The sequence below is a fragment of the Tenrec ecaudatus genome, chromosome 12 (assembly GCF_050624435.1).
Source record: "Tenrec ecaudatus isolate mTenEca1 chromosome 12, mTenEca1.hap1, whole genome shotgun sequence".
In the NCBI taxonomy this organism is placed as follows: domain Eukaryota; kingdom Metazoa; phylum Chordata; class Mammalia; order Afrosoricida; family Tenrecidae; genus Tenrec; species Tenrec ecaudatus.
Window position 1 is genome coordinate 138,644,372 of NC_134541.1, and position 26,260 is coordinate 138,670,631.

General features: G+C 52.7%; 2 protein-coding genes and 1 pseudogene across 3 annotated transcripts in view; all 3 read left to right on the forward strand.

Annotated features, from left to right (window-relative positions):
* The first annotated feature begins 373 nt into the window (after positions 1–373).
* Positions 374–26,260, forward strand: part of RADIL (Rap associating with DIL domain) — a 47,373-nt gene continuing 21,486 nt past the window's right edge. Inside the window, exons 1-2 of one of the 2 annotated variants that reach the window (XM_075527577.1) lie at positions 374–474; positions 5,456–6,065. In XM_075527577.1, coding sequence (XP_075383692.1) covers positions 5,531–6,065 — 535 coding nt within the window. In that variant the 5' untranslated portion in view covers positions 374–474; positions 5,456–5,530. The remainder of the gene's footprint in view (positions 475–5,455; positions 6,066–26,260) is intronic. The other variant, XM_075527575.1, reaches the window with a different exon arrangement.
* Positions 11,595–13,942, forward strand: PAPOLB (poly(A) polymerase beta). The gene is given in 2 exon segments (XM_075528588.1): positions 11,595–13,612; positions 13,614–13,942. Coding segments are annotated over 2 exon segments (1,920 nt in total). The 5' UTR covers positions 11,595–11,743; the 3' UTR covers positions 13,665–13,942.
* LOC142422138 (polypyrimidine tract-binding protein 1 pseudogene) lies at positions 15,907–17,893 on the forward strand (annotated as a pseudogene).

Below are 26,260 nucleotides of genomic sequence, written 5' to 3' on the forward strand. Positions count from 1 at the left end.
GCTAGCCAGAGCCGCTGAGCACAGCCCACCTCTGCTCCCCACAGGCCTTACTTACACCCACAAGCTCCAACCCACTCGTTGGTTGCCAGCAGGAGGCGCTCTTCTCTATGTAGGCCCTCCCCTGTAAGCCCCAATCCATCTATTGGGCGCCAGCTGAAGGCGCTGCACACTGCCCACTTCTCCTCCTACAGGCCCCGCCTCCTAGGCCCCGCCCCGTCTCGGGCGCCAGCACGAGGCGCTGTGCACTGCCCGCCTCTCGTGCAGGCCCCGCCCCTCAGGCCCCGCCCCTCCGTTGGACGCCAGCAGGAGGCACTGCGCACTGCCTGCCTCTCCTCGCGCAGGCCCCGCCTCTCCATCCTCTCCGGCCCCGCCCCCCCGCTGGACGCCGGCAGGAGGCGCCGCGCGCGTCCCGGGCTAACGGCGCTGAGGGAGCCGCGCGGGAACGGGACGGCGGCGGCGACCGTGGCGCTGGAGGTGAGAGCAGGGCGGCGCGAGGAGGGTCGGGCGCCTCGGGGCACGGCCGGCGGACTCTGGGCCGCAGGACGGGGACGAGAGACGTGCGGCTCAGGGCACCTCGGGGGGCATTTCCGCGGCCGCGAATTGGGGTGCAGAGGACCGGCTTTGGGTTGCCTTGGAAACCGGCCTGGGCCGCGGGGCGGACTGGGGGCGCGGAAGGCAGAGAGCGCGGCCCAGACGGCGGTACCTGAAGGCCGCGAGGGTGATGGGCTGCAGCCACCGTCTCCCAGGACCCGTGGCCTGTTGTCGGTGGGGGCCTCCCCTGTTCCCCGAACCCCAGGGGGTATCTCCAGGACTCAGTTTCCCTGGCTGTCCTGACGGAGCTGTGGTCTGGTCGCGCCCTGGTTTTCTGACCCCCACCCCGCCTGCCAGCTCAAAGCAGTTTCCCAGCACCCGAAACTCGGGGTGTGCAAGGAGATGGATTCTCGCTTAGAGCTTGGGGGAGCCCGCCCCCGCATGGATATCCCTCTGGGGAAAGTGACTGCTTTTCCCTGAGGACGCCAATGGGCAGGGGGTGTGGGGGAGGGAGGTGGGGCGGCGCCGGCGGAAGACCAGCCTGCCCAGCCTCTGTAGCATGTCAAGTGTTTGATTAATCTGAATTGCCCAGAAGAATGTCCCCGCTGTCATGAGCCACCTGCATTCCGAGTCAGCGGCACCTCCCTGGGGCAGAAGCCTGCCTGTATAATCCCTTGAGTGTCCGAGTTAGGGAAAGCTGATTACCCACCCAGACGCCCTGCTGCAGAAAGCCCTGGCGGTCTGCGCCATGAAGGTGACCCTGAGGAACCCCATGGGGGCTTTTCTAGCTGCTCGCATTCCGTGGCCAGGGCTCAGGTCCTGCTGGACAACCTTCTACAGAAGCAGCAATGGCAGTGTTGTTTTTAAGGAGCCCCTTGGCATGGCTGCTAAAGAGCTCATCTGAGAAACCTGTAGGTCGGTGATTCAAACCCACCAGCTGTTTTGAGGGAGAAAGATGAGGCTGTCTGCCTCCTGCCAAGATTCCCAATCTTGGGAAACCCTTGGGAGTGCCCCACAGGGTCGCTATGAGTCAGAATCGACTCCTTGGCAGTTAGGTTTGGGTTGGAGCAGGAAGCCTTGGTGGCACAGTGGTTAAAGCACTCCTAAAGGTGTTTTGGAACCAGTGACTGGAGAGGTGAGAGATGTGAGGGGCCCTGTGGTGTGAGTCTCAATCAGCTGGGCGGCAGTGGGTTTGCTGTGGTGCCTGTAGCTAAGGCTGATGCCTAGAAGGGAGAGGTCGCTCTGGGCCTGTGAGGCCCCATGCGTCACGTCCCTCCGTGCCTGGTGGAAATAATAAAATTAGAATGGATTCCACACTGCAGGGTTGGAACCGCCACGGCCCTCCACCCATCCTCTTTAGCCCTGCCCCGACCTCTCCCGCCACACCCACTGGTGTCACTGACTGGGGCTTGTTTTGCATCAGAAATTGGACTCTTTCTTCGGGACAGGAGAAAAACATTCCCTCAGCAGGAGCCGCCGCCAGCGTCACACACCCTGCTGCCCGGGCCCCAAGTATCTGTGTGAGCACAGAGGGAGGCAGAATGGAGCAAGCAGGTTGCGCTTCCACAAAAACAGATCCGGTTACTGGCCAATCAGGAGGGTTCTCCTGCCCTCCACTTACCCTTTGAAAAACTGAGTCCCTGAGATTTTGACAAATTGGCTGCACCATTAAAAAACAAATTTAAAAGGGCCCCCAAACCTTGCTTTCTTTGAGTGAACTTTCACCTCATGGCGACTCCATGCAGCAGCCTAGAACTGATCCAGGGTTTTTTCTCAGCTGTGGTCCAATTGCCAGGTCTTTCTAATGTGGTACCTTTGGGTGAGCTAAACTGCTTGACCTTTGATTAGTAGACAAGGGCAAACCTAGAGGGACACCCTGGGACTAGCCTGTCTGTTCTGTTGCATCACTTTTGACACTCAGGCACCAGGTGTCCTCTGACCATGAAGGAAGGTGGCCACTGGTCGCAGCACCCCGCCAAGAGGGCTACAATGAGCCCATCCTCAAGGAGAAGCCTCTCTTCCGCCGGCCATCAAGTCCGTGCTGACTCACAGCAACCCTCCAGGGTCGGGTCGAGCTGCCTCTGTGTGTTTCTGAGACTGCCATTCTTTACAGGAGGAGTAAGCCTTCTGCCAAGTCCACCATGGATGCAGGTCCCCATTCATTCGTGGGGCTCCTTGCGCATAAGAAGGCGGTTAAGGCCGAGCGTGAACCCCTTCTCTCCCTTCCCCCGTTCTCTCTTTTCACGATGTCGCTCCTGTTGCTCACTTGGCTTTATCCCTGGCCCGGAGGGTGGGGCCTGACCAAGGTGCACGTGTACCCAGGAAGGGGAAGGTTCAGTGCTTTGGCACAACCCCTCTCAGTGCCCTGGAAGAAGACCGAGCAGATTAGTGTTTGTGGCCTTCTGCATCTTTCTGTGAAAGCCGAATTGCGTGAGTCCGTGGGGTGGCACAAATTGTTCGGCATCTGGCTACAAACCCAAATGTTAGAAGCTTGAGTCTACCCAGAGACACTTTGGAAGAAAGGCCTGGAATTCTATTTCCAGAAACTCAGGGAAAAGCCTCCCGAGCCCAGGCCTGCCTGGACAGTGAAGCAGGGCTGTGAGCTGTTTATAAGTTTCAAGCTACAAAGCCTGGATCCGTGTCTTAGTGTGGCATGCTCGTTCAGGATCTCTTTAAGTTCCGGGGACTGTGGGCTTTCCCTCCATTTTTAGCAGTGTGTGTAAGTCCTCAGATACCAGCCCTAACGCTGAAGGGGACTCCTGCACAAACAGCTGTCGTGGGTGGAAGGAAGGCTGCAAGCCAGCTGCTTTGAGCACGGTTCCCGGGACCCCATTCAGGAACAGATATGGCGGAGTGTGAACACTGTGGCCAGTGAAAGGGGGTGCTTCTGAAGGGTCAGGTCTTCCAAGGTCATGAGGGGCACATGTTAGTTGCTGTGGAAGGGGCTCCTGTAACTGTCAGGGGTGGTTGCTCAGTGGGTGGAGAGGTTGCTCTCGGGTTTGGTTCTCTAGCTATGAGTGCTGCTTAACAAACAGACCTCAGACCTCAGTCTACTGCTGGGAGGTGTCATGCAAGGAAAGTACACTAAGGCAGAGCCACATGTGAGCCCCGGGGCAACTCTGTGGTGTCTGCCTGGTGACACCATGGGGTATCACTGAGACAGGGCCGTGCCTTTGTCACTGGAGCACCGTGTGGTTACTCTGTGAGGTGGCAGGCTGAGGGATAGCTGCATGCTTGGCACCTGAGCACTTGGGAGGTAACTCCGGGTCTGACAGGTTGGTGTGGGGAGCTAGAGCCAGCACTCTGGCTTCTTGGGATTAGAGCAGGGCACACAGGACACCTGTCACACTTTCCGCCTTTGATGTATTTATTGCCATGGGGAAAAAACCCACACACTCATTCTGCGCATGGCCAATTCTGGAAAATTCGTGATGCTTGTCCGACTTCCATCCAGCAGGTCCACGTCTTCAGAAAGCTGGTACCTGGTAAAGGTTGTAAATTGTCCAAGCTCAAACCCAACCCACTGCCATTGAGTCGGTTCCAACTCTTGGCAACCCCACAGGACAGGGTAGAACTGCCCCTGTGGGTTTTCTAGCCTGTGAATCTTTACTGGGCCAGACAGCTTCATCTTTCTCTTGATGAGGAGGGGCTGGTAGGTGGATTTGAACTGCTGATCTTTTGGTTAGCAGCTGCATGCTTTACCACTGTGCCGTCAGGGCAGTGAGTTATAGGAACAGGAGACATGTCCCCTGCTTCCTACTGCCTCCTCCCATGGGGAGACTGGCCTTTAGCATGTGACACTGGCAGACAGGTCAGCTTTGAGACCCTAAGGTCAATGGCTCCCTTCTTTTGAGGGCTTCCCCGTTACTCTCCTGCCCAGGCCATCACCCCATATGCCAAAGCTGTGTCGGTTGCCCCTAGACCTGAGAAGGGGGGTGTCAGCCTGGCTGAGTGTGAACACCCAGCATAGGGGCAGGCACTCCACCCCGTGCTGCTTTTCTTGGGACTTAGACCACTGTTGCCAGAACCTTCTAGATAACGGGCTGTCCTCTTACTTTGGTCTATGAGGCCACCCTCAAGGGACGGGGCAGTTTCTCAGTGTTCCGCCGGCTTGTCTGGGTGAGGCCCGAGTGTCATCTCCCCCTTCTGTGCCCCGACACTCACAGATGTGTGAGGGAGCGGAGGAGATGTCTCCAGAGCCCTGTTTCTCGGATCTCTGAGTGCACGGGGATGTAATGGGGGAACTTCACAAAGTCCCTGGGAAGACGGAATGAAGAGGGTAGAATCTTGCCATGCACTTGCTGAAGCCCCTGGCATGTCACCCTGGCAGTTCCGGGGCTGCTTCCCAGCCCCTGAGTGGGCTGGTGGGTGGACTGCACATTCCAGGCATGCTTCCACCTCTGGGCGGCCCTTGTGTCTGGCATTTCCAAGTTGCTGTCCCAGACAAGTGTCCTCTCAAGGCAAGCGCCTGGCTTTCTCCTGGTCACCACAGTCTTGTGCTAGGGCCTGGGCCAGCACACCTTGCTTTGAGGGTGGATGGCCACTATGAGGTGTTGCCACCTGTTGAGAGGTGACTGGCTCAGAGAGCTGGCCTCTGCTGTCCTTAGAGAGTCCCTGGTGGGTCTGGATGTGACACTCCCGCCGAGCTGAGGTGCCTGATGCAGGGAGCGTGTTTCCCAAGCACTTGGCCAAGTCCAGCAGCCCCAGGCGCCTCTACCTGGTGTTTCCTAGTAATGTATTTCCTTGAAGGGTGAATCCACCCACAGGAAGCTTCTCCTTCCTAGAGTCCTCCTGGGTGGTGTGCTGCACTTTAGCCCAGGACGGCCCTCAGCGACCATGGGAGCCCACCAGGGCCCAAGGGGCCCTCATTTGATCCCCGTGCATCATGGTGGCTGATACTCACCCTGCTTCTCTTTCCTCCCAGGACTCGGCCCAGGCCTCCCTCCCCCTCCCCCATCGGCTGCCACCCTCAGCCCTTGCCCATGCAGACGCCCCCACCATGTTCTATGGGACGCACTTCATCATGTCTCCACCCAGCAAAAGCAGGCTGAAGCGGCAGAGCCAGCTCCTGTCTAGCATGCTGTCACGGACGCTGAGCTACAAGTCTCGGGACCTGGAGCCTGCCTTCTGCAGCCCGGGTGCCAGCGACGACCCCGCTGAGCTGTCCACCCAGCTGTCTGCCCCTGGTGTCCTAAAGGTGTTTGGGGACAGCGTCTGCACAGGTGCCCACTACAAGAGTGTCTTGGCTACAGCTGCCTCCAGCGCCCAAGAGCTGGTGAAGGAGGCTCTGGAGCGCTACGCCCTGAGCCCGGAGTGTGCTGGCCAGTATGTGCTCTGCGACGCCGTGGGGCGGGCAGGTAGCTCTGGGCAGCGGTGGCAGGCTGAGTGCTTCCGGGTGTTTGGGGACAACGAGAAACCCCTCCTGATCCAGGAGCTCTGGAAACCCCGAGAAGGCCTGTCCCGGAGGTTTGAGCTTCGGAAGAGGTCAGACGTGGAAGAGCTGGCTGCCAGGGACGTGGACACCGTCACGGCAGGTGAGGGGCCGTGGAGGGCGCCGAGGGGCCGCTGAGGCCCAGGACGTGCTGCAGGGGGAGGAAACGGGGCTGAGTTTTTGTTCTCCATGTGACCACCACTCCTGCCCATTGGTCTCGGAGTTTTCGGGCACACCCCCCTGCAGCTTGTTCCCTCTTGGGCACTGCAGGTGTTTCTAGGGAGTTCCTCCAGTCAGCCCTGGGATTCAGGACTGAGCGGTTGCCCTTTCGTATAGCACTGTGGAAACCGTCCTCAAGGGGCCCCACCCCTTCCCACGAGTACCCAGCATCCCAGGCGCTTCCCTCGCCGCACAGGCAGCTTTGAAAACGTAGAGGCGGCCTGGAGCCTGTGCTTGATTGTGCTAAAGTCAGCTTACTGAGCAATGTCTAGGCCTGTTCCTCCTCTACATACCTGTTACCAGGGGCTGCTGAACTGTGCTCCGACAGCCCAGGTGCCTCTGGCTGGGCTCAAACCACCAGTCGCCAGTCAGCTGCTGAGAGGCCATCTCCTCACTGGCCTCCGCACACCCGGTAGCCCTTAGAGCAGGCCCATCCTTTTGTACAGTCAGATCACTGGCACGTGCCAGTGTAATGTGTGGTGACAGCGATGGGCCGTGGGGGATCGAGGGGGAGAAGGTGCCCCGTGGCCTGTTAGGTAAGTGTTTCGCTGCACATCTACAGGCAGCAGAGGAGAGGAGGCTGGCTGCTTTGGTAAAGATATTGGGCCCTGGAGCCCCGTGGACCAGGGCTCTGCCCTCTAGGGGCGCTGGAGGAATCCCCTCCACAGCAGTGGTTCAGGTTGGTGTTTCTGACGTGAAAAGGCGGTAAGGTTACCGGGCAAAGCCAGCATGCGCCAGAACATACAGTGCTTTTTAGGGTGGCTCTGCTGGGCACACCTGGGTGCCCAGGCAGTTGGGCCCTCCTTGAGGAAGGAGGTGAGTGAGCACCATCGGAAGGCAGGACTGCGGGAAGTGCGTCTGTCTGTTTGGCCGTCATGATGTGGGCTATAAGACTCAAGTTCCTGCGTGTGTACTGGGGCCCATCCTCCTGTCAAGTGCCCACAGGTGGTGACACATCGTAGACAGTGGTTTGGGCGAAGGTCGTTTTCTGTTAGTGCCCACAGGCTCTCAGTGCGTTCAGCTCTTGTTTGCCGTGAACCAGGACATTGTGACACATGAGGATGCTCTCTGGCATGATTCATGCCACTTGTTGTCATGGTTAGAGTTCAGGCAATTGGAGATCAACAGGGCCACGTCCTCTTGGCCTGTGTGGGAGGCAGTTTTGGGCCTCTGTTTTCTTAACTGGAGGATGGGGATGAGAATGCCCCCTCACAGAGCCATGCAAGAGCCTGTGGGGGAGTGAGGGGATGGTGGGTAGCAGGTGGGAGTGAAGTATCGTGACTCTTGCTGCCGTGTGAATGGGGGGAGGCACGTGCGCACAAGGACAGCTCGGTGGAGATGGGTCTGGCACGAGGTAATGACGAAAAGCACACTCGCTTGTTGTTGGCTGAGTCGAGGATGTCTCCTGAGACAGGCCAACGTATCGCCTGCAATCGGGTTTGCTGCTGTCCCCGTCCTGGCCATGACTAAGCACCTCAGCCCCTGCTCTACCTTCATGGAATTGTTGGGCCGCGAGGTTGGGAGACAGAGGTGACTAGCTTTTGTGTGTTTCCTTTGCCATAGGAGTGGCCAAGACCTGGGTGTTAGCTGAGGGGAATCCAGCAGGATCCCCAGTCTTGAGGTGGTGGGCTCTGTTGTTGGGAACAGCTCTCCATTCCTGGGTGGGTGGGCGCCACACTAGGTGCTGGACCAGGAAGGTTGAACCCCTTTTAGGTTTAGAGCGGAGGCAGAAGGGGTGGTTGGTGGCTGCGGCCTTTTTAACTGGGTAGAGGTTTTGCAGATTTCTCAGAGAAGAGTCCAGCAGCCTGGCCAGTCTACTGACACATTTCCTGGGCCAGAGGCAGGTTATGTTACTGCTGGGAGCAGGCTCCCAAGCCCTGGGGAAATGCCTGCCTCGCTGGTCTTCTCTGGGTGTGGTGACCTACAGGGACAGGCTTGTGGGGGACGCAGAGCCGGCACTAGTGCAAGCATGGCACCTCTGTTGCTACTGCTGCCTGGGCCTCTGCACTGAGTGGGGCTGCACTGGGGCCCGGAGACTCAGAGTGGGCATGGGACACTGCTCATAGGCGGGGCTGCAGAGGAAGCCGCTGGAAACAACTCCTTGGGCTCCGCGGGGCTGCTTGGAGCAGAGGTCCGCTCTCACTGCGTGTGGTTCTTCTGATGGATGTGTGACCCTCAGACTACACACAAACACACACACACACACTCTCTCTCTCTCTAGTTACACATTAACAAATGTACAACTCAGCAGACTCCTACACTTGCACACATTTGTGAGCTCAGGTCCCCTCACTCAGATGCATACACACACACACTCTGGTGTACACACCCCCCCAGGTAGTCTGTGCAGGTCTGCTGTGTGAAAGATCTGCATAGTCCCTTCTATTCCTTCTCTGGATTTGGGGTGCTCCTTCCCCATATGCATTTACACCCTGTTTGTTGTAAGTTTTTCTCGTGGGAATGGGAGCTAAAGCAGAGTGAAGTCCACCTATGGGAGGGCTGGCCCACTGCCCCCACTTGCATGTGGCCTCAGGGCTAGGGTTGTGGTCATGGCATGGAAAGGCCCTGGCTGTGTGGGCTCACATCCAGGGCCTCGCTTACCTAACACAAGAGAGTCCCCCACCAACTAGTGCTTTAACCCTTGGCCACCTGGACTTCCCAGACCCAGGAAAAACCAAAACACCAAACTCAGTGCCATTGAGTTGATTCTTATTCACAACAACACTACAGGACAGAGTAGAACTGCCCTTGTGGGTTTCTGAGACCGTAATTTTTTACAAGAGTAGAAAGCCTTGTCTTTCTTCCTTGGAGCACTTGGTGGTTTTGAACTGTTGGCCTTATGGTTAGCAGCCCAGTGCATGTACTATGCCACTCTACCTGCATGAACTTGGTCACCCTATGAACTCCACCTGTCCAGGAGTGCCAACCCCAGAGGCACCTGGGAAGCAGGCCTGGGGATCTGTCTCCTGAGGTCACAGCCCTGAAAGTGCTCTGGCACGCAGGTTTACTCTGGTTGATGGGAATCACACCCTCTAAGGGCTACTTAAGGAGCCCTGGTGGTGTAGTGGTTAGGAGTTGGCCTGTGAGCCACATGGTCGGTAGTTTGAAACCACCAGCAGCTCCCTGGGAAAAAGAGTGGGCTTTTTATTTCCACAAACAGTTTTAGTCTCAGAAACCCACAGGGCGTCGCTATGAGTCAGCATTGACTTGATGGCAACGAGTCAGAAGGGTTACTTGGGAGTCTCTCTGCCTGGCCTGATCCATTATTTGCATAAATCTCCAGGCGTCATGGGCAGTTTAAAAACAGAAAACACAGCTAGAGATTTTACAGTCCTCAAAGCCCCCTTGAGCACTCTGGAAGCCTGACAGTCTTAGAATGGTGCCTCAAGGAGATTACAAATTCCACCACAATTCCCACAAGCTCCTGTTTAACAAAGGGGACCTCTGGGCCCATCTCTGTCCCAGAGAGATTCCAGCCTTGTCCCTTTGAGAACAACCCTTCGCTTTTCCACTGAGGAGGATGGCCACTCTCCTTCTGCAGCTTCTCTAGTTTCAGAGGCAGTGATAAGAGTGAGCCCTGGAGCACTTTCACAGGAGCCCTGGTAGCGCAGCAGTTTAAGCACTGGATTGAAAACCAAAACTCTTGCAGTTGGGCCCACGGGTGCTATGGGTGTCTGTAAAGATGGCAGCCTCCGTTTGAAACCCTGGGGGGAGGGGGTCCCTGTGAGTCAGAATGGACTTGACGGCAGTGGGTTCGGTTTACAGTTTTCTTAGTGCCGTGGTCATTGTCATCTTCCTGTCCCTGTCCCTGTGCCCGCACCAATGGTTTTCTGAAAGTGGGGCTGGTTGGTTGTGCTGGTTTTAGTTTAAGCCCTCAGTCAGTGTCCTGCTGCTCTTTGGGCCAAGGCCCCTGTTCCCAGCGCATAGCAGGCGTCCTTCCTGTGGCCGACCAGCCCACAGACTCTGGCGGGCTCCAGTGGCCAGATGTTTCCCGGTGGGGTTTAATGGGACCCGCCTACCTCAGCTGTGAGCCAGCTCAGCACAGAGCAGCTTGCGTGTAGTTTTCCAGAAACACTGCTGCTGAGGCCTAGCCACTGACTTCTCTTCCCCCACTGCCAGAGCATCAAAGTCACATGCATCTCTTCTGCGAGGGGTGACTGGGGTCGGGGGCTGACATTTCCCATGTGTCCCCAGAGGCTGGTACTGGTCCCTGCCGCAAAGGCTCTGAGCCTGTCCCTGAGATAAAGACCATCGTCCCTTGGGCTCCTGCTGGAGGGCGGGCAGGCCAGGCCAGGCCAGGACATGTGGTTTATGTCAGCTCTTAGGAAGAGGGGGGGTTGGGAGAGGTTTGTTTGTGTGTCTAGGCACGCTCATCAGCTTCAGGCTGAGGGCCTTCTCTGCTTCCTTCTCTAGTGGAGAAGTCTATCTGGCTCGGACTTCTCCAGCCGGCACTGCCAACAGTGTCCCGAGTCAGCCACGTGCCACGCTGGCAGCCACCCCTACCACCGCCCTCCCTAGACACCTGGTGACACAACCATCACACTGGTCTGCAGGCAGTGCCACTGTCTCCTTGGAGCTGTCACCCTCCCCATGAAACTGTTAAGACTCTGACCTATGACTGCCTGCTACTGAGCTCAGTCTGTGGGCTGCACGTTGCAGTTCAAGTGGCTAGGTGCCCCCTTCTGGCCATGAGGCCTGATTAGAAGTGGTCATTCTGCCCCTCGTGGGCCCTTTTCTGAGGCTCATGGGTTGTCTAGGAAACAACAGTGTCTTCTTGAGGGTGACACGCTGTGGACGCCTTTCCATATGGCATTCAAGCTTAGCCTGGGGTTTTTAGAGGCAAACAGAAAGGGCAGGTGAGCCACAAATGGTTAGCCTGGTGGTAGCCGCCTTGCTGCCAAAGAGGAACCGGGAAAGATCAGAACCATCTCTTTGGAGAAACCACGATGTCACCCCCGACCTGTGCTGTGAACTCACAGCCAGTGCATCAACTCGGATGTCACCGACGAATGCTGCAAAATAAACCCAAACAGAGCCATTGGCCCCTAACAGACTGCCTACGGCTGGAGTGGGGACTGCCTTCCGGAATGGGAGGAGTAATGGTGAGCAAGTAAAGATGGGGCCAAGTTCGTGTAAATCAGGAATGCGAATGTCGACCTTGGCACATTCAAAACCAAGGCAGGTAATAACAGCAAGATCTCTGCAAAGTCAAGGCGGCCCCCTCCTCACCCACCATTCTGAACCCCTCCCGGACAGAGATAAGAGCCGCTGGCTGGCGAAGCCAGAAAACTACGACTCCCGTGAGGCCTTGCGCCCAGGCCGCTGGTGCGCAGGCGTGCCTGGTGTACGCGGCCCGTTCTAGAACGCCTTCGCGGATGGGCCGCGGCGCCATGTTGGGGCAGAGGGGAAGGAGGCGACGCGCTTGAAGCGGCGGGAGCGGTGCGGTCGGACCCGGCCGAGAGCAGCCCGCCCGCCCCTCCCGCCTCGGCGGATCATGACCCGGGCGGCTGCCGCGGGGGTCGCGGTGGGGGCGGCAGCGCCCTGGCGGGGCCAGCGCCAGCGATGATGCCGTTTGCAGTCAGCACCCAGGGCCCGCCACAGACACCGCCGCCTCAGAAGCACGGTGGCCTCTCCTCCCCCATCAATTTAGACACCCCCGTGGAGACTGACTGCCTACTTACGCAGAAGTTAACAGAAACCCTGAAGCCCTTTGGGGTCTTTGAAGAGGAAGAGGAACTGCAGCGCAGGATTTTAATTTTGGAAAAATTAAATAACCTGGTAAAGGAGTGGATACGCGAAATCAGCGAGAGCAAGAATCTCCCACAGTCTGTCATCGGAAGCGTGGGAGGGAAGATCTTCACCTTCGGGTCGTACAGACTGGGCGTCCACACCAAAGGGGCCGACATTGACGCGCTGTGTGTTGCACCGAGGCACATTGACCGAGGCGACTTTTTCACCTCATTCTATGACAAATTGAAACTACACGAAGAAGTAAAAGATTTAAGGGCAGTTGAAGAGGCATTTGTACCAGTTATCAAACTGTGTTTTGATGGGATAGAGATAGATATTTTGTTTGCAAGATTAGCACTGCAGACGATTCCAGAAGATTTGGACCTGAGAGACGACAGTCTGCTAAAAAATTTAGATATTAGGTGCATACGAAGCCTTAACGGTTGCCGGGTAACCGATGAAATTTTACACTTAGTACCAAACATTGACAACTTTAGGTTAACTCTCAGAGCTATCAAACTGTGGGCCAAATGCCACAATATCTATTCTAATATACTCGGCTTCCTTGGAGGTGTCTCCTGGGCTATGCTAGTAGCAAGGACTTGCCAGCTTTATCCAAATGCAGTAGCATCGACTCTTGTCCGTAAATTTTTCTTGGTGTTTTCTGAATGGGAGTGGCCCAATCCAGTGCTATTGAAAGAGCCTGAGGAGCGGAATCTGAATTTGCCGGTGTGGGACCCTCGGGTCAACCCCAGTGATAGGTACCATCTGATGCCCATCATCACACCAGCCTACCCCCAGCAGAACTCCACGTACAATGTGTCTGTTTCCACCCGGATGGTCATGATTGAGGCGTTTAAGCAAGGGCTTGCCATCACACATGAAATCTTGCTGAGTAAGGCAGAGTGGTCCAAACTGTTTGAAGCCCCAAACTTCTTTCAAAAGTACAAGCATTATATTGTACTTCTCGCGAGCGCACCAACAGAGAAACAGCATCTGGAATGGGTGGGCTTGGTGGAATCAAAAATCCGGATTCTAGTTGGGAGCTTGGAGAAGAATGAGTTCATTACCCTGGCCCACGTGAACCCCCAGTCGTTTCCCGCACCGAAAGACAAGCCCAGCAAGGACGAGTTCTGTACAATGTGGGTGATTGGATTAGTGTTGAAGAAACCGGAGCACTCTGAGACGCTCAGCATCGACCTCACCTATGATATTCAGTCTTTCACTGACACGATCTATAGGCAAGCCATCAACAGCAAGATGTTTGAGATGGACATGAAAATCGATGCAGTGCACCTAAGGAGAAAAGAACTCCATCAGCTCTTCCCAAACCATGTGCTTCAGAAAAAGAAAAGACCGTCCACAGAGAGCGTCCAGTTGGCAGCTGTGAACGACAGCAGTTGTGACCTGTCTGTGGACAATGGTGGTGGCTTGTCTGCACCTTCACCTCCCAGTGCTGTGAAGACCAGTCCATTGACAGGCAGCTCTCTGGGCAGGAGCAGCCCTGCCCCCATTCTGACAGCAGTATCGGTGGCCAACATTCCAGTTGCAGGCGCTTCCATGCCCCAGATCAATTCCAGTGAAAGCTCAGGGGGATTGTTAAGTGAGAGCGTTCTTCACAGAGCCACGCAGTCGGCCATCACCTCACCACCAAGGGCTACTGTTGCTAGAGTCGTTTCCTCAACGTGTCTGGTAAACCACGCCTCCAGACCACCCGGAAACGCAGCAACCCAAATACCCAATCCTATTGTAGGAGTCTAGAGAACTTGCTCCCTTCAGAAAGAAGACCAGGATAAGAAAACCAAGTCAGAAGAACAACTCAACAAAGTGACAAGTGGAGCCCAATTAGAAATCTCAGGAAACATCCAGTACGGACCTTCCCGATATCCCACTCACCCTGCTAACCCTATCTCTGTTATCAAGAATTCAATAAAAGGGAAATTGAACCGACATAAGCAATCTCAAGGTCCATACCTAGTATCTGTTCACTGGTTGTCTTCTCAGATTGAAAAAGAAGAGTGAGAGTTGTCAGATTAGGACTCCAAATAAGTTCTGGCTCATTTGGTGACTTCCTCCTCTGGCTTAGTCTGGACCAGAAGGCCAGGTCAGTATGTGAAGCTAGGAGTGATGCTTTCTAATGTGTCAACTAGGGCCACGCCGACTTGTTGAAAGGACTACTACTGCCCTTAGAAAGAGAAAGAGAGGAACTTTCTCGAGTGATGTCTGGACCCGTGTTTGACGTCTGGGCTTAGACTTGGCGTTTTGTTGAGAAAATCTGCAGTGTCTATTTTCTTACTAGAAAATAGGTGTAGATTTTTCAGCTTGATGGATTTTTTTGCCCCCCTCAGAGTTTTCTTCACCATTAACTGCCATCTTAGAAAGCATTGTACAGTGCTGTATCACATTTCAGAGAAGACGTATAAGAAAACATCTTTGATATATGTATTAAGTCTCAACTATTAATAAATTTAAAAACACCTCTATGTATGTAATTAAATACATTTGGTTCAGTCCCTATGGGATAACATGTGTAGCCCTCTAGATGGAAGGAAGTGTCAGCTCCTAGGGTATTTGACATCAAAAGAACTGTTGTTGGGTCTTTAGGAGTAGTAGTGCTTGGTTTTGATGGGACATGATTAAGAAATGATATACTGGCTTCAGATAGGGAATCGGGACTGCGGCATGCAATTAGTGACTAACAGCAAATGTTTGCTTTGGGCTGCCAGAGCTCTAGAATCCCGCCCCTAAACATTTGCTTTGAAATGCAAAAATGAATAAAAACACAAGCAAAAAAACCCCCAAAAATGCAAAAACATTTTCTCTCTTATCTTGTGGACGAGTCCTGTTGGCACAGTGGGTTAAGCATTGGGTTGCGAAAGGCAAGCTGGGTAATAAAAGCCCACCGCACTCTACAGGGGAAACGGGCTGTCTGCTCCATGAAGATCATTGCAGGAACCCTAAGGAGCGCAGTACTTTGCCTAACAGTCATTATGAGTCAATTCACTTAAGGGTGGGAGGTTTTCTCGTTTCTATGCAAAAGGAATGCGTGTAGATTTCTCCACACAGAAAAACCTAGAATGCCAGTATGTTCCTCTTAGTGATTTGAGACCAGTGACCTTGTTTCACCAGAATGCATGACTTCATTTTGTTTCATGGCTAACCCTGTACTAAAATGTTGCTGTAATTGATGCTCATGAAACATGTTGACCATCTTGGATGGCATTTCACGCCTAGGCCATCCCTCTTAAGAATTTTAAGACAATGTTTATTTTTAAGTGAGTTACCATCTGTCCTAGATATTTAGTGCTTCTCTGACAGAAATGACACAAGTGGATGGCTTCAATAAATTATTCTATCACCTTTTTAGAAGGCTTGATGTGGGGATGCAGGGCCTCCCTGTGGGCTTTAGGGTAGAGTTCCTGCATCCTTTCAACATCTGTTGGTTTGACATCTCTTGGCAATCCCTGTGTGCCTTGGGATTAGGAGTTTCCTAGTACAGTGACCCTAGACTCAAAGGGCATGCTCTGTTCCCACCTCTTCTTTCTTGGTGTGGTAATGTGGTCCTTCCCTCTCTAATCACTTCGCTCTCCATTCATGTCTTGCAAGTTTAAAAAGGGCTGGCCATATCCCAGCGAGCCTCCCCTGACATTTGATCAGGGCTGTGACCTGCTGAGTGTTGTATCCCACCCACATCTCCCGAAGATGATCAGATCACAGCTTGGGGCTGATGACATCTTTACATGACCGATGTAACTACTAAACCACATGATGAAAATCACAGCCCAGCCAAGTGGACACATAATCTTGCCATTGGAAATTTCCATGAACCTTTGGAAGCCCCTTGGATTTGGGAGCGGAGGGACCCAGTTCACTCCATGACACCATTATCAATCAATTTCACCTGTAGAGTCATATAAAAAGTCATTTCTGGCAAGCCCTTGACATGTAGTTTTCCACTCCTTTGACTTAGCCTTTTAAAAGAGGATACAGAGTCTATATCTCGGAGCCGTTGAGTCGGTTCCTGCTATTCCGGCGCCTCCACTCCGTCCCCAGCGGGTCTCCTGTGTGTGCAATGGACGGCATTGTTCCAGACATAGCAGTTGGTACAAAGCGGGGATCTGAAGAGCTCTTCTCTGCCTGCGTCACCAACGGGCCTTTTATCATGAGCAGCAACTCTGCATCTGCAGCCAATGGGAATGACACCAAGAAGTTCAAAGGTGACAGCCGGAGCTCAGGTGCCCCTTCTCGAGTTGTGCATGTCCGAAAGCTGCCAGGAGATGTCACCGAGGGGGAGGTCATCTCTTTGGGGCTGCCCTTCGGGAAGGTGACCAACCTGCTGATGCTGAAGGGGAAGAACCAGGCCTTCATCGAGATGAACACGGAGGAGGCAGCCAACACCATGGTGAATTACTACACCTCCGTGGCTGCCATGTTGCGTGGGCAGCCCATCTACATCTAGTTCTCCAACCACAAGGAGCTCAAGACGGACGGCTCGCCCAACCAGGCGCGCGCCCAGGCCGCCTTGCAGGCGGTCAACTCAGTGCAGTCCGGGAGCCTGGCACTGGCCGCTTCTGCCGCCGCGGTGGACGCAGGAATGGCTGTGGTGGGCCAGAGCCCCGTGCTGCGGGTCATCGTGGAGAACCTGTTCTATCCGGTGACCCTTGATGTGCTGCACCAGATCTTCTCCAAGTTTGGCACGGTGCTCAAAATCATCATCTTCACCAAGAACAACCAGTTCCAGGCGCTTCTGCAGTATGCCGAGCCTGTCAGCGCCCAGCACGCTAAGCTGTCCCTGGACGGCCAGAACATCTACAACGCCTGCCGCACGCTGCGCATTGACTTCTCGAAGCTCACCAGCCTCAACGTCAAGTACAACAACAACAAGAGCCGAGACTACACTCGGCCCGACCTGCCCTCGGGACAGCCAGCCATCTCTGGACCAGACCATGGCTGCGGCCTTTGGTGCACCTGGCATAATCTCAGCTTCGCCATACACAGGAGCCGGTTTCCCTCCCACCTTCGCCATTCCACAGGCCGCAGGCCTCTCCGTTCCTAATGTCCACAGCGCTCTGGCCCCCCTGGCCATTCCCTCCGCTGCATCGGCGGCGTCAGCGGGCCGCATAGCCATCCCAGGCCTAGCAGGAGCCGGCAACTCAGTCCTGCTCGTTAGCAACCTGAACCCAGAGAGTGTCACGCCCCAAAGCCTCTTTATTCTCTTTGGCGTGGACGGGGACGTGCAGCGCGTGAAGGTCTTGTTCAACAAGAAGGAGAATGCCCTGGTGCAGATGGCCGACGGCAGCCAGGCTCAGCTTGCCATGAGCCACCTGAACGGGCACAAGCTGCATGGGAAGCCTGCGCGCATCACACTGTCCAAGCACCAGAATGTGCAGCTGCCCCGAGAGGGGCAGGAGGACCAGGGCCTGACCAAGGACTACGGCAACTCAGCACTGCACCGCTTCAAGAAGCCCGGCTCCAAGAACTTCCAGAACATCTTCCCACCCTCGGCCACTCTTCACCTCTCTAACATCCCGCTGTCCATCTCAGAGGACGACCTCAAGATCCTCTTCTCCAGCAATGGTGGCCTGGTCAAGGGCTTCAAGTTCTTCCAGAAGGACTGCAAGATGGCTCTGATCCAGATGGGCTCCGTGAAAGAGGCCATCCAGGCGCTGATTGAGCTGCACAACCATGACCTGGGCGAGAACCACCACCTGCGGGTCTCCTTCTCCAAGTCCACCATCTAGGGCCTCCACCGGGTGACCACTTACATCATTCCAGAGAATTGCCACTTTAACACAGCTGAAGTGACCTTACCACCAGAGATTTTATTTTTTTAAAGAGAAATCAGTTTACCTGTTTTTAAAAAAATTAAATCTAGTCCTCTGTCTAACCTTGTGGTGGGGGGCGTCCCACAGCTCGGCCACGCCCCTCAGGTTTCACAGCGATGCCTCTGGAGCCCGGCCACCCCCAGTCCCACCCCTCCCCACACGGGACCGGGCTCCCACACGCTGGTTCCTCGTGCCTTAACCCACGGCCACCCGGCTGGCTGGGGTGGGCCTCGGGCTCCACCTCCATCATGTACTGACTGACGCCTTGGGGGTTGGGCAGCGGCCCCCCTGCCCCATCAATCAAGTCACGTGATTGGCCCCCACCTCCACTCCCGTCAGCAGGGCGCCCCCTCCCAACATCCCCAAACCAGGTGGTGCAGGGTGCTCTTTTTTTGTATTATATTCGCAGACAGCTGTGCCTAGCAATACTTCAGGTGACCAAATATTCTAATCTCCTCATTTATATGCAAAGGACCTAGTTTTACGTAACTTTTTATAGCAAGATAAAGATGACATCCATAAAAAAAAGGATACATTCTTGTTTCTAAAATTAAAAACAAAAGTGTCATAGATTGGCAGCAGAACATACCTCACTAGGGAAGGTAGATGAATGAAAACTTCCTTTGCGCTTGCCTTTTCTTCTGGACACAGCAGACTTCCCCGAGCGCTCCAACCACACGGGCTCTGACTCCCCCTCTCCCTGTTACCCCAGAGTGCTTTCTACCACACCTGTATTAATCATAGTAAACCAATAGCTGTTTGGATCCAGGTCGCTTCCCTGTCTTTCTAGATTAAATTTCCAAGGTCGGGATCTGCCCTTTTTCCTGTGGGCTCTGTAGTAACCGTGGCTTGCTCCCCGCCACTGCTTCCTGGTGTCTGTCACCCAAACTTTCTGCTTCCTGCATCAGTGACTGTGCCCTTCCACCTCCAAAACAGGTGACGTGTACAAGGTCTGTGCACTTTGAGTCACTCTGGTGGGCTGCTAACTGCAAGGTCTGAGGTTCAAATCCACCAGCTACTGCTGGAAGAAGATTAAGGCTGCCTGCTCCCGTCATGTTTTCTAGTCTTTAAAACCTTGTGTAGTATAGCTCGGAGTTAAAACGGACTCGATGGCAGTGGGTTTGGTGACTCTAGGGATGGTGTTACATTGAAGTTGCCCATACCCGGCCTCATCATTTTGGTCCACATTTGTGGGAAATTTAATTTATAAGCTTTCCATGTAGCTGTTCCTTGTTTACCAAGCTGAGAATTTGGCACTTTTAATTTTCATTACCTGAGTATCAATATATATATATATATATATATATGCCTGCATGTTCAGTGTCTATATGCTTTAATGTGTGGCGTGTTCAGTGACTTGGCGTTGTCTCATAGCATCTGGACGCCAGTGTTTTCAGAGGTCATTTTGAAAACAAGCTGTGATAGTGCAGTGGGATGAATGTCGGGCTGCTAAGTGCCAACTCAGGGATTTCAACCCAACGGCTGCTGCTCTGGAGAAAGAGGAGGCTGGATGCCCTGCCAGCAGTTCAGTCCAGGAAGCCCTAAAGTTCCATAGAGCCACTACGAATCAGAATGGAATGGACATCAGTGGGTGGGTCAGGCACTTTAAAAACAGTTGATTTATTTCTCCATCGAAACACAATGAAAATAAACAGACCCCCGGGCAGAGTTAAAACACTAGACACAAGTAAACCAGGAGGGCGGGTGACCGAGTTGTCTTTACCTGGCTCAGGAGGAGGCTGGGAGCAGGTGACTGCGAGTTTCTTCGGCCCTAGAATGCGTGTTATCTTGTTCAGGGAAAACCCTCAAAAAAGGGTTAGGACTTAAGTAAACATAAAAACTGGAAGCATTGAATCTTCATCCAGATGAAGACAAGGAGGAAGAAGGGACTAGGGGAAGCAGGGACAGACTAGGATGAAATAGAAAATACAATCCTGAAATGGTAGAAATGAACTGCACTACATCCGTCACTCCAACAAATGAGCCACACTTCTTTTTTTTTTTAATTTTAACAATTTATTGGGGCTCATACAATTTTCACAGTTCATATATATACATACATCAATTGTATAAAGCACATCTGTACAGTCTTTGCCCTAATCATTTTTTTCTCTTTTCTTCTTTTATATTTTATTAGGGACTCATACAACTCTTACCACAATCCACACATATACATACATCAACTGTATAAAGCACATCCATACATTCCCTGCCCCAATCATTCTCAAGGCATTTGCTCTCCACTTAAGCCCCTTGCATCAGGTCCTCTTTTTTTTCCCCTCCTCCCTCCCCCTTCCCCCCTCCCTCATATGCCCTTGGTAATTTATACATCGTTGTTTTGTCATATCTTGCCCTATCCGGAGTCTCCCTTCCCCCCTTCTCTGCTGTCCCTCTCCCAGGGAAGAGGTCACATGTGGATCCTTGTAATCAGTTCCCCCTTTCCAACCCACTCGCCCTCCACTCTCCCAGCATCGTCCCTCACACCTTGGTCCTGAAGGTATCATCCACCCTGGATTCCCTGTACCTCCAACCCTCATATGCACCAGTGTACAGCCTCTGTCCTATCCAGCCCTGCAAGGTAGAATTCGGATCATGGTAGTTGGGGGGAGGAAGCATCCAGGATCCGGGGGAAAGCTGTGTTCTTCATCGATACTACCTCACACCCTAATTAACCCATCTCCTCTCCTAAACCCCTCTATGAGGGGATCTCCGTTGGTCGACACTTGGGCCTTGGGTCTCCACTCTGCACTTCCCCCTTCATTTAATATGATATATATATACAAATGAGCCACACTTCTATGAGAAACCCGAGGCCAGCTGTGGGCTGTTTCATTTGCAAGGGACACGCCCAGAGCAGAGGCTATCTATGCAAATGCCTGGGGAAAGCCTCGCGCATGGGAGAGAGCTGTGAGCCTTCAGATGGACCTCAGGTCAGACACTGCAGGGGCGAAGGAACTCCTGCACTCACGAGGGAAGGAAGGAGAGAGCCCTTGAAGCTTGTTTGTGCTCAAGAAATAAGCCTCACGGTGGAGGACTAGCCGCACCAGCGCAAGAGAGATGCCCGTGAGTATCGTGATGGTTTTGAGAGAGCGCTTTCATTAATGCCTGGCAAAGAGCACACAGGTGGTGAAGTGACCACCATGGAGAACGGAGTGCAGGGGCTGGGCTGGCAAACTCCCAGTGTTAGTAACATGGCGCAGCCACATCGCCTTTGTTGAATGAGGTTGAAAGCAGCCACAGACAATACAAACACACTACCACCCCTGCCTCAACCTTGGTTTTGCCGTGACTGATGTAGTGGGCATTAGGAATAGAACCCTCCGCCCGACTATTAGAGAGCATACTACCTTTTTCTCAAGCACTGGTGTGTGCAAAAATTAGCCCTATTGGGTTGTAAAATGAGTCTAAGCATATGTCAAATGTCTGCACGCCAGAACGTGTTCTCTAACACGACAGAACCAAAGAAAACCAAACCAAATCCCCTACTGTTGAGTGGGTCCTTACTCATGGCAACCCTATAGGACAGACTAGAACTGCCCATAGGTGCTCTAAGGCTGTAAATCTAAACAATCAAGACTCCTCTCCTGAGGAGCATGGTAGGTTTGAACTGCTGACCTTTTGGTTAGCAGGCACACGCTTAGCCTCTCTGCCACCAGGGCACCTTGACTACAGAACAATGAGGTAGAAATCAATAACAAATAGCATTCTGAAGAATTTCCCTACTTCCTAATAGGGAAATTAAGAATTAAACACAACTCAAATCATAAAGGAAGAGACTGATAATTATGAAGGGGTCCTGGTTCTCGAACGATAACACAAAGTGAAAAACAGTCCATGAACTTGGGAAAGAGCTTTAAAAAATATTCAGCATATATTAAGGAAGAAAAAATATTCTAAATCCATTAAAAAAGAAGAGTGAGAAAAAAATGCAGAGATTTCACAGAAATCTTACAAATTAAGTCATACTCATTAGTCAAAGTCATACAAATTAAGACCACAGATGTTTTCTACCAAGCTTTTACAATTCCAACAAAACTTAGGTTTGGTTCTGACTTGGTGCCAATAAGACAGCACATTTTGACCAGTTGAGTAAGCAGTGGATTCATATTTGCCACCGCTGGAAGGAGCATGGAGCTCAGCTGCTTACCCAAAGGTTGGTGATTCTAGCCCATCAGCTAGTTCCGAGGGGGAAAGACCCGGCGGTCTGCTTCCGTGTGGCAGTCGAGGACCTCCAATGGGTCAGTTCTACTCTGTCCTTGTAGGGTCACTATGAATCAGAATCAGACAGCACACAGTAAGGTTGGCATGCCCGCACCACACGGTCAAGTGATTCTCCTTGCTGGTGTGCTGGATGGCCAGAGTATCAGGGCCTGCAGACTTGTCCCAAACGCCACGCTCGTTGTTGGGAGAGTTGATTTTCTTCCTGGCTGTCCACTGGGGGCTATTCTAAACTATAGGTGGCTTTCACGTCCTTTCCACAGGACCCCCGAGGCCCCAAGTCAGCATAGTAGTGACGTCTTCTGCTTTCAGCATGTGACATCCTCTCAGCTTTTGAAAGGCTCATGGGTTTAGCTTAGGCCTGCTTAGATAATCCTTTTCATTAACCCCAAATCAACGATTTGTAAACTTAGTGTGTTAGTCTGGGTTGACTAGAGAGAGATTCATAGGCACAAATATATGTAAAAGAAAGAGCTTTATATAAAAGAGCAATTGTATATTGAGAAAACATCCCAGCCCAGTCTAGATCAAGTCCGTAAGTCAGATAATAGCCATATGTCCAACATCAATCTGTAAAATTCCTTTTCAGAACTCATGCAGTGCATGCAATAGCGCCAAATACAGGAATATCACAGGCCAGTGGGTGGACAGTCTTGTGGATCTAGTGGCAGTGGAAGCATCTCAACACTGACGGGTCTCCATGTGGCTCCTCCAACTCCAGGGCTCTAGAGTAGCTCCATGTGTCTTGTCAGCAGGAAGACAAAGCAGAGAATCTGTGTGTAGCTGGCCTCCAGTGAGCTGTTTATCTCCACGGTGCCTCCAAATGAGGTCATCAAGCTGCGGCCTGATTGACAGGCTAGCCTCCACCACTTCTCAAGTTGACAGGAGATTATGTCACCAGCACACTTAGCTACATTTGAAAAAGTCTCTCTTGTCCTATTGGAAAAATCTAATCATAGCAGCAATAGCTCCTCATGTTCACCAATTCCACCCATGCCCCAGAAGGCTTACACGAGAGAGGAGTCTGGGGCTGTGTTGACATTCTGCTGGTCAGGGTCTTTCTCTGACTCCCAACAGTCCTCAACTGTACCACATGCAAAGTACCTTCTCCTCATTCCAGGCTCTCCCAAGGACTCGTCCCCATTCCCGGATCCTCAGAAGTCCCATATCCCATTCTCTAGCTCGGGTATAGAGGAGGTGTTGATGTACAATCTATCAATTACAACTTGGGCACAGGCCCCTCCCTTTCCAGACCTCTGCTCCCAACACACAGTGGTGAGACAATGAAAGCCACCCCCTTCAAAAGGGGAACTATGGAAGGCAGGCAGATGTTACTGGTTCTAAGCAGTTTTGAAATCTATAGACAGACTTCATGACCCAGGTTCCCAGGTCTAGGAATAATCTCTGCTCCCAGGGCGGGGGCCTCAGGATTCCACTCTGCCGTTTTCTCTTGCTTGAAGTTGGGTAGCTTTGTCAGCCTGCTTCCCACCAGTAGCCTCTCTCCACTTGCCTTCCCTCGATCTCTCTCCATCTAAGCAGGCAGTTGTTTTTGCTGATGTAATTTCCTCAAGAACTGTGTGGACCTCCATCAGTCTCACAGAAGCTCATCCTATTGGACAAAAGCCACATTCTAGGTCTGTCGGAGATCACCCCTTCACTGTTTGGGGCGTTTGTGGAGCTGAAGAACAATGAGTACACTTCCCCCTCGATTGATGGAGAAAACCTAGGACAGACTTCCGAATCTCTGGAAGGAGACTGTGTGTCTGAGGACTTGACCTGTCAGTCTTCCCAAGGTTCCCACAAAGGGTCAGATGGTCACACACATGGCTTTTCTCTGGGCCCCACGTCAGTGGCCATTTCTGACTGACAGCAGTGTTTGTCATCTGGCAGGCTGATAATCTTCAGTCATCCGTCTTGCCCTTTTTTAAAAATCCCATCAATTGATTTCCCTCCTCCGCCTTAGGTGTAAGGAGCACCCAGCTAGCACTTCCACCATGTTTCCGGGAACTCGTCCTTCACAAGTTCTGATTTCCACATAACTACAGGGCACAATTTCTTTTTATTTCAATTGACTTTCTGGTAAAAGTTTACAGAGCAAATTGGCTTTCCATTTAATAATCCATACATGCTTAGTTTCCTGACATTGGTCTATCCCTACAGCATAACAGCCCTCTTTCCACCGCCTCCCCGTTTTCCTCTTCCTTCTGTCCTCCTTTCCTGTCCCTTCCTGCCTTCTGAGCTCTCTCCCTGGGCACACGCCACCCTTTGGATCTGGTGTGCTCGATTAAGGCAGTGGTTCTCAACCTGTGGGTTGAGACCCCTTTTGGGGTCAAACGACCCTTTCACAGGGGTCACCCAATTAATCACAGTAGCAAAATGACAGTTATGAAGGGGCACGACAATAATGTTATGTTTGGGGGTCACCACCACACGAGGAACTGTGTGACAGGGTCGCAGCATGAGGAAGGTGGAGACCCACTGCTCTAAGGTGTGCTTCCTTCTCTGCTATGACTGTTTCCCTTATGGGACTGTGTTCACTGTTTGGCTGAAAGTCGAGCCATGGGGGTGAGTTGAGCTCCAATCCTGAAGGGTTTCCAAGGGCCAGAGGCCCAGGGGTTCCTCCAGTCTCTCTCTGACCAACAAGTCTGGTCTTGTGTACGATTCTGTCTTATTAGAGGGCACAATTTCTGTGCTCTTTTTGCCCTCCCTTCACAAGGATCCTCTCTTCTTCTGTTTCTGGCCAGCCGCACGTTTCTCACTCTGTAAGCGCCTTCTCTGGCAGCACTGGGAAAACATACTGCTCATATTCCTGCCCTCTCTCTGCTCAAAGCATCTAGCCATTTTCTCCCGTGGTGCTCAGAACTCCCCTTGCCTCCACTCTCCACCCCGGGTCAAGACAACATCCACAGTTGAGTTGTTTCTCACAGCACCCCCACCTTCCTGTGCTGAGATCTGGATTCACTTCCTACTGCAGTGTAACAAATCACCACAAACTTAAAACCAGCCCCCTGTTATCACCTGACAGTCCCACGGGTCAGAGTCTGGCCTTGGGTCTCAGGACGTCACCCAGGGCTGTGGTCCTTTCTGCACAGGGTGGTGGTTGGCAGCCCCCGCTTTCTTGAGCTTGCAGGACTGACGCATTGCCGCCCATTCGTGGCTTTGTTGTGTGTGGCATTTGCTTTCTCAGGGTCCCTCTCACTCGGATGTGGGGAACAAACCACCAACCTTTTGGTTAGCTGCGGAGTGCTTTCGGCACTGCACCACTAGAGCTCCTTCATGAGCCCCACTGGAAGCAGAGGATTTCCTCTGGCAGGTTCCAGACCATAAAGTCCGAGAGATCTCGAGTCTGAGCAGGCTCACCATGAAGGAAGTTCCCCACATCCAAGCTGAGAGGGACCCCGAGAAAGCAAAAGCCACACACAACAAAGCCACGAATGGGCAGCGCTTGCATCAGTCCTGCAAGCTCAAGACACATCTTTCTGATGGTCTTAGGAACCAAGATACCGCTTCTCTCTGTCTCCAGGAGGATCTGCCCACATGCAGATATGCCCACATCCGAGTACCCAGTGTGAAGACTGCTACCCATGCTACACCATGCTTCAAGGCAAAATTTCATTGATTTGTCACTAGAACTAAATATTTCACAATGTAGAATTACATATTGTATTTGTGATTAATCACTATGCTTTCATTATGTTCAATTTGTAATAATAGAAATACATCCTGTAAATCAGATATTTATATGACGGTTCATCACAGTAGCAAAATGAAAGTGATGAAGTAGCAACGACAATAATGTTATGTTTGTGGGTCACCACCACACGAGGAACTGTGTAAAAGGGTCGCGCAGCATAAGGAAGGCTGAGAACCACTGCAGGAAACACAAGCCCCCAAACCACAGGCACTGCCTGCCTGGACCCCTCCTCCTCCCCGCTCCGCTTGCCTCATCAGCTACTGCCAACAGTGGACAGTTTTGTTTGGGTATCGCATTCCCGAATTTTGGTATAGTGATTAACCACTATACCAACAGGGCTAGATGCATTCCCCAATTTTAAGGAGCATATTTATTCTTCTACTTGATTTTTAAAAAATGTTTGGCATGGTACATAGGCGCTTCAAAACGTTTATGAGAAAATTCCATTATCTTCTAATTCCATCTTTCCACAAACTAACTCATCTACTCAATGATTGCTCATCCTGACAGAGGAGAATATAGGTCTTTTCATTGTCCCGCCTTTAGAACCTCCAGCCACCCATCCCCACCTCCCAATATAAACAAGAAAACCCCAGGGCTGCCATGCTGATT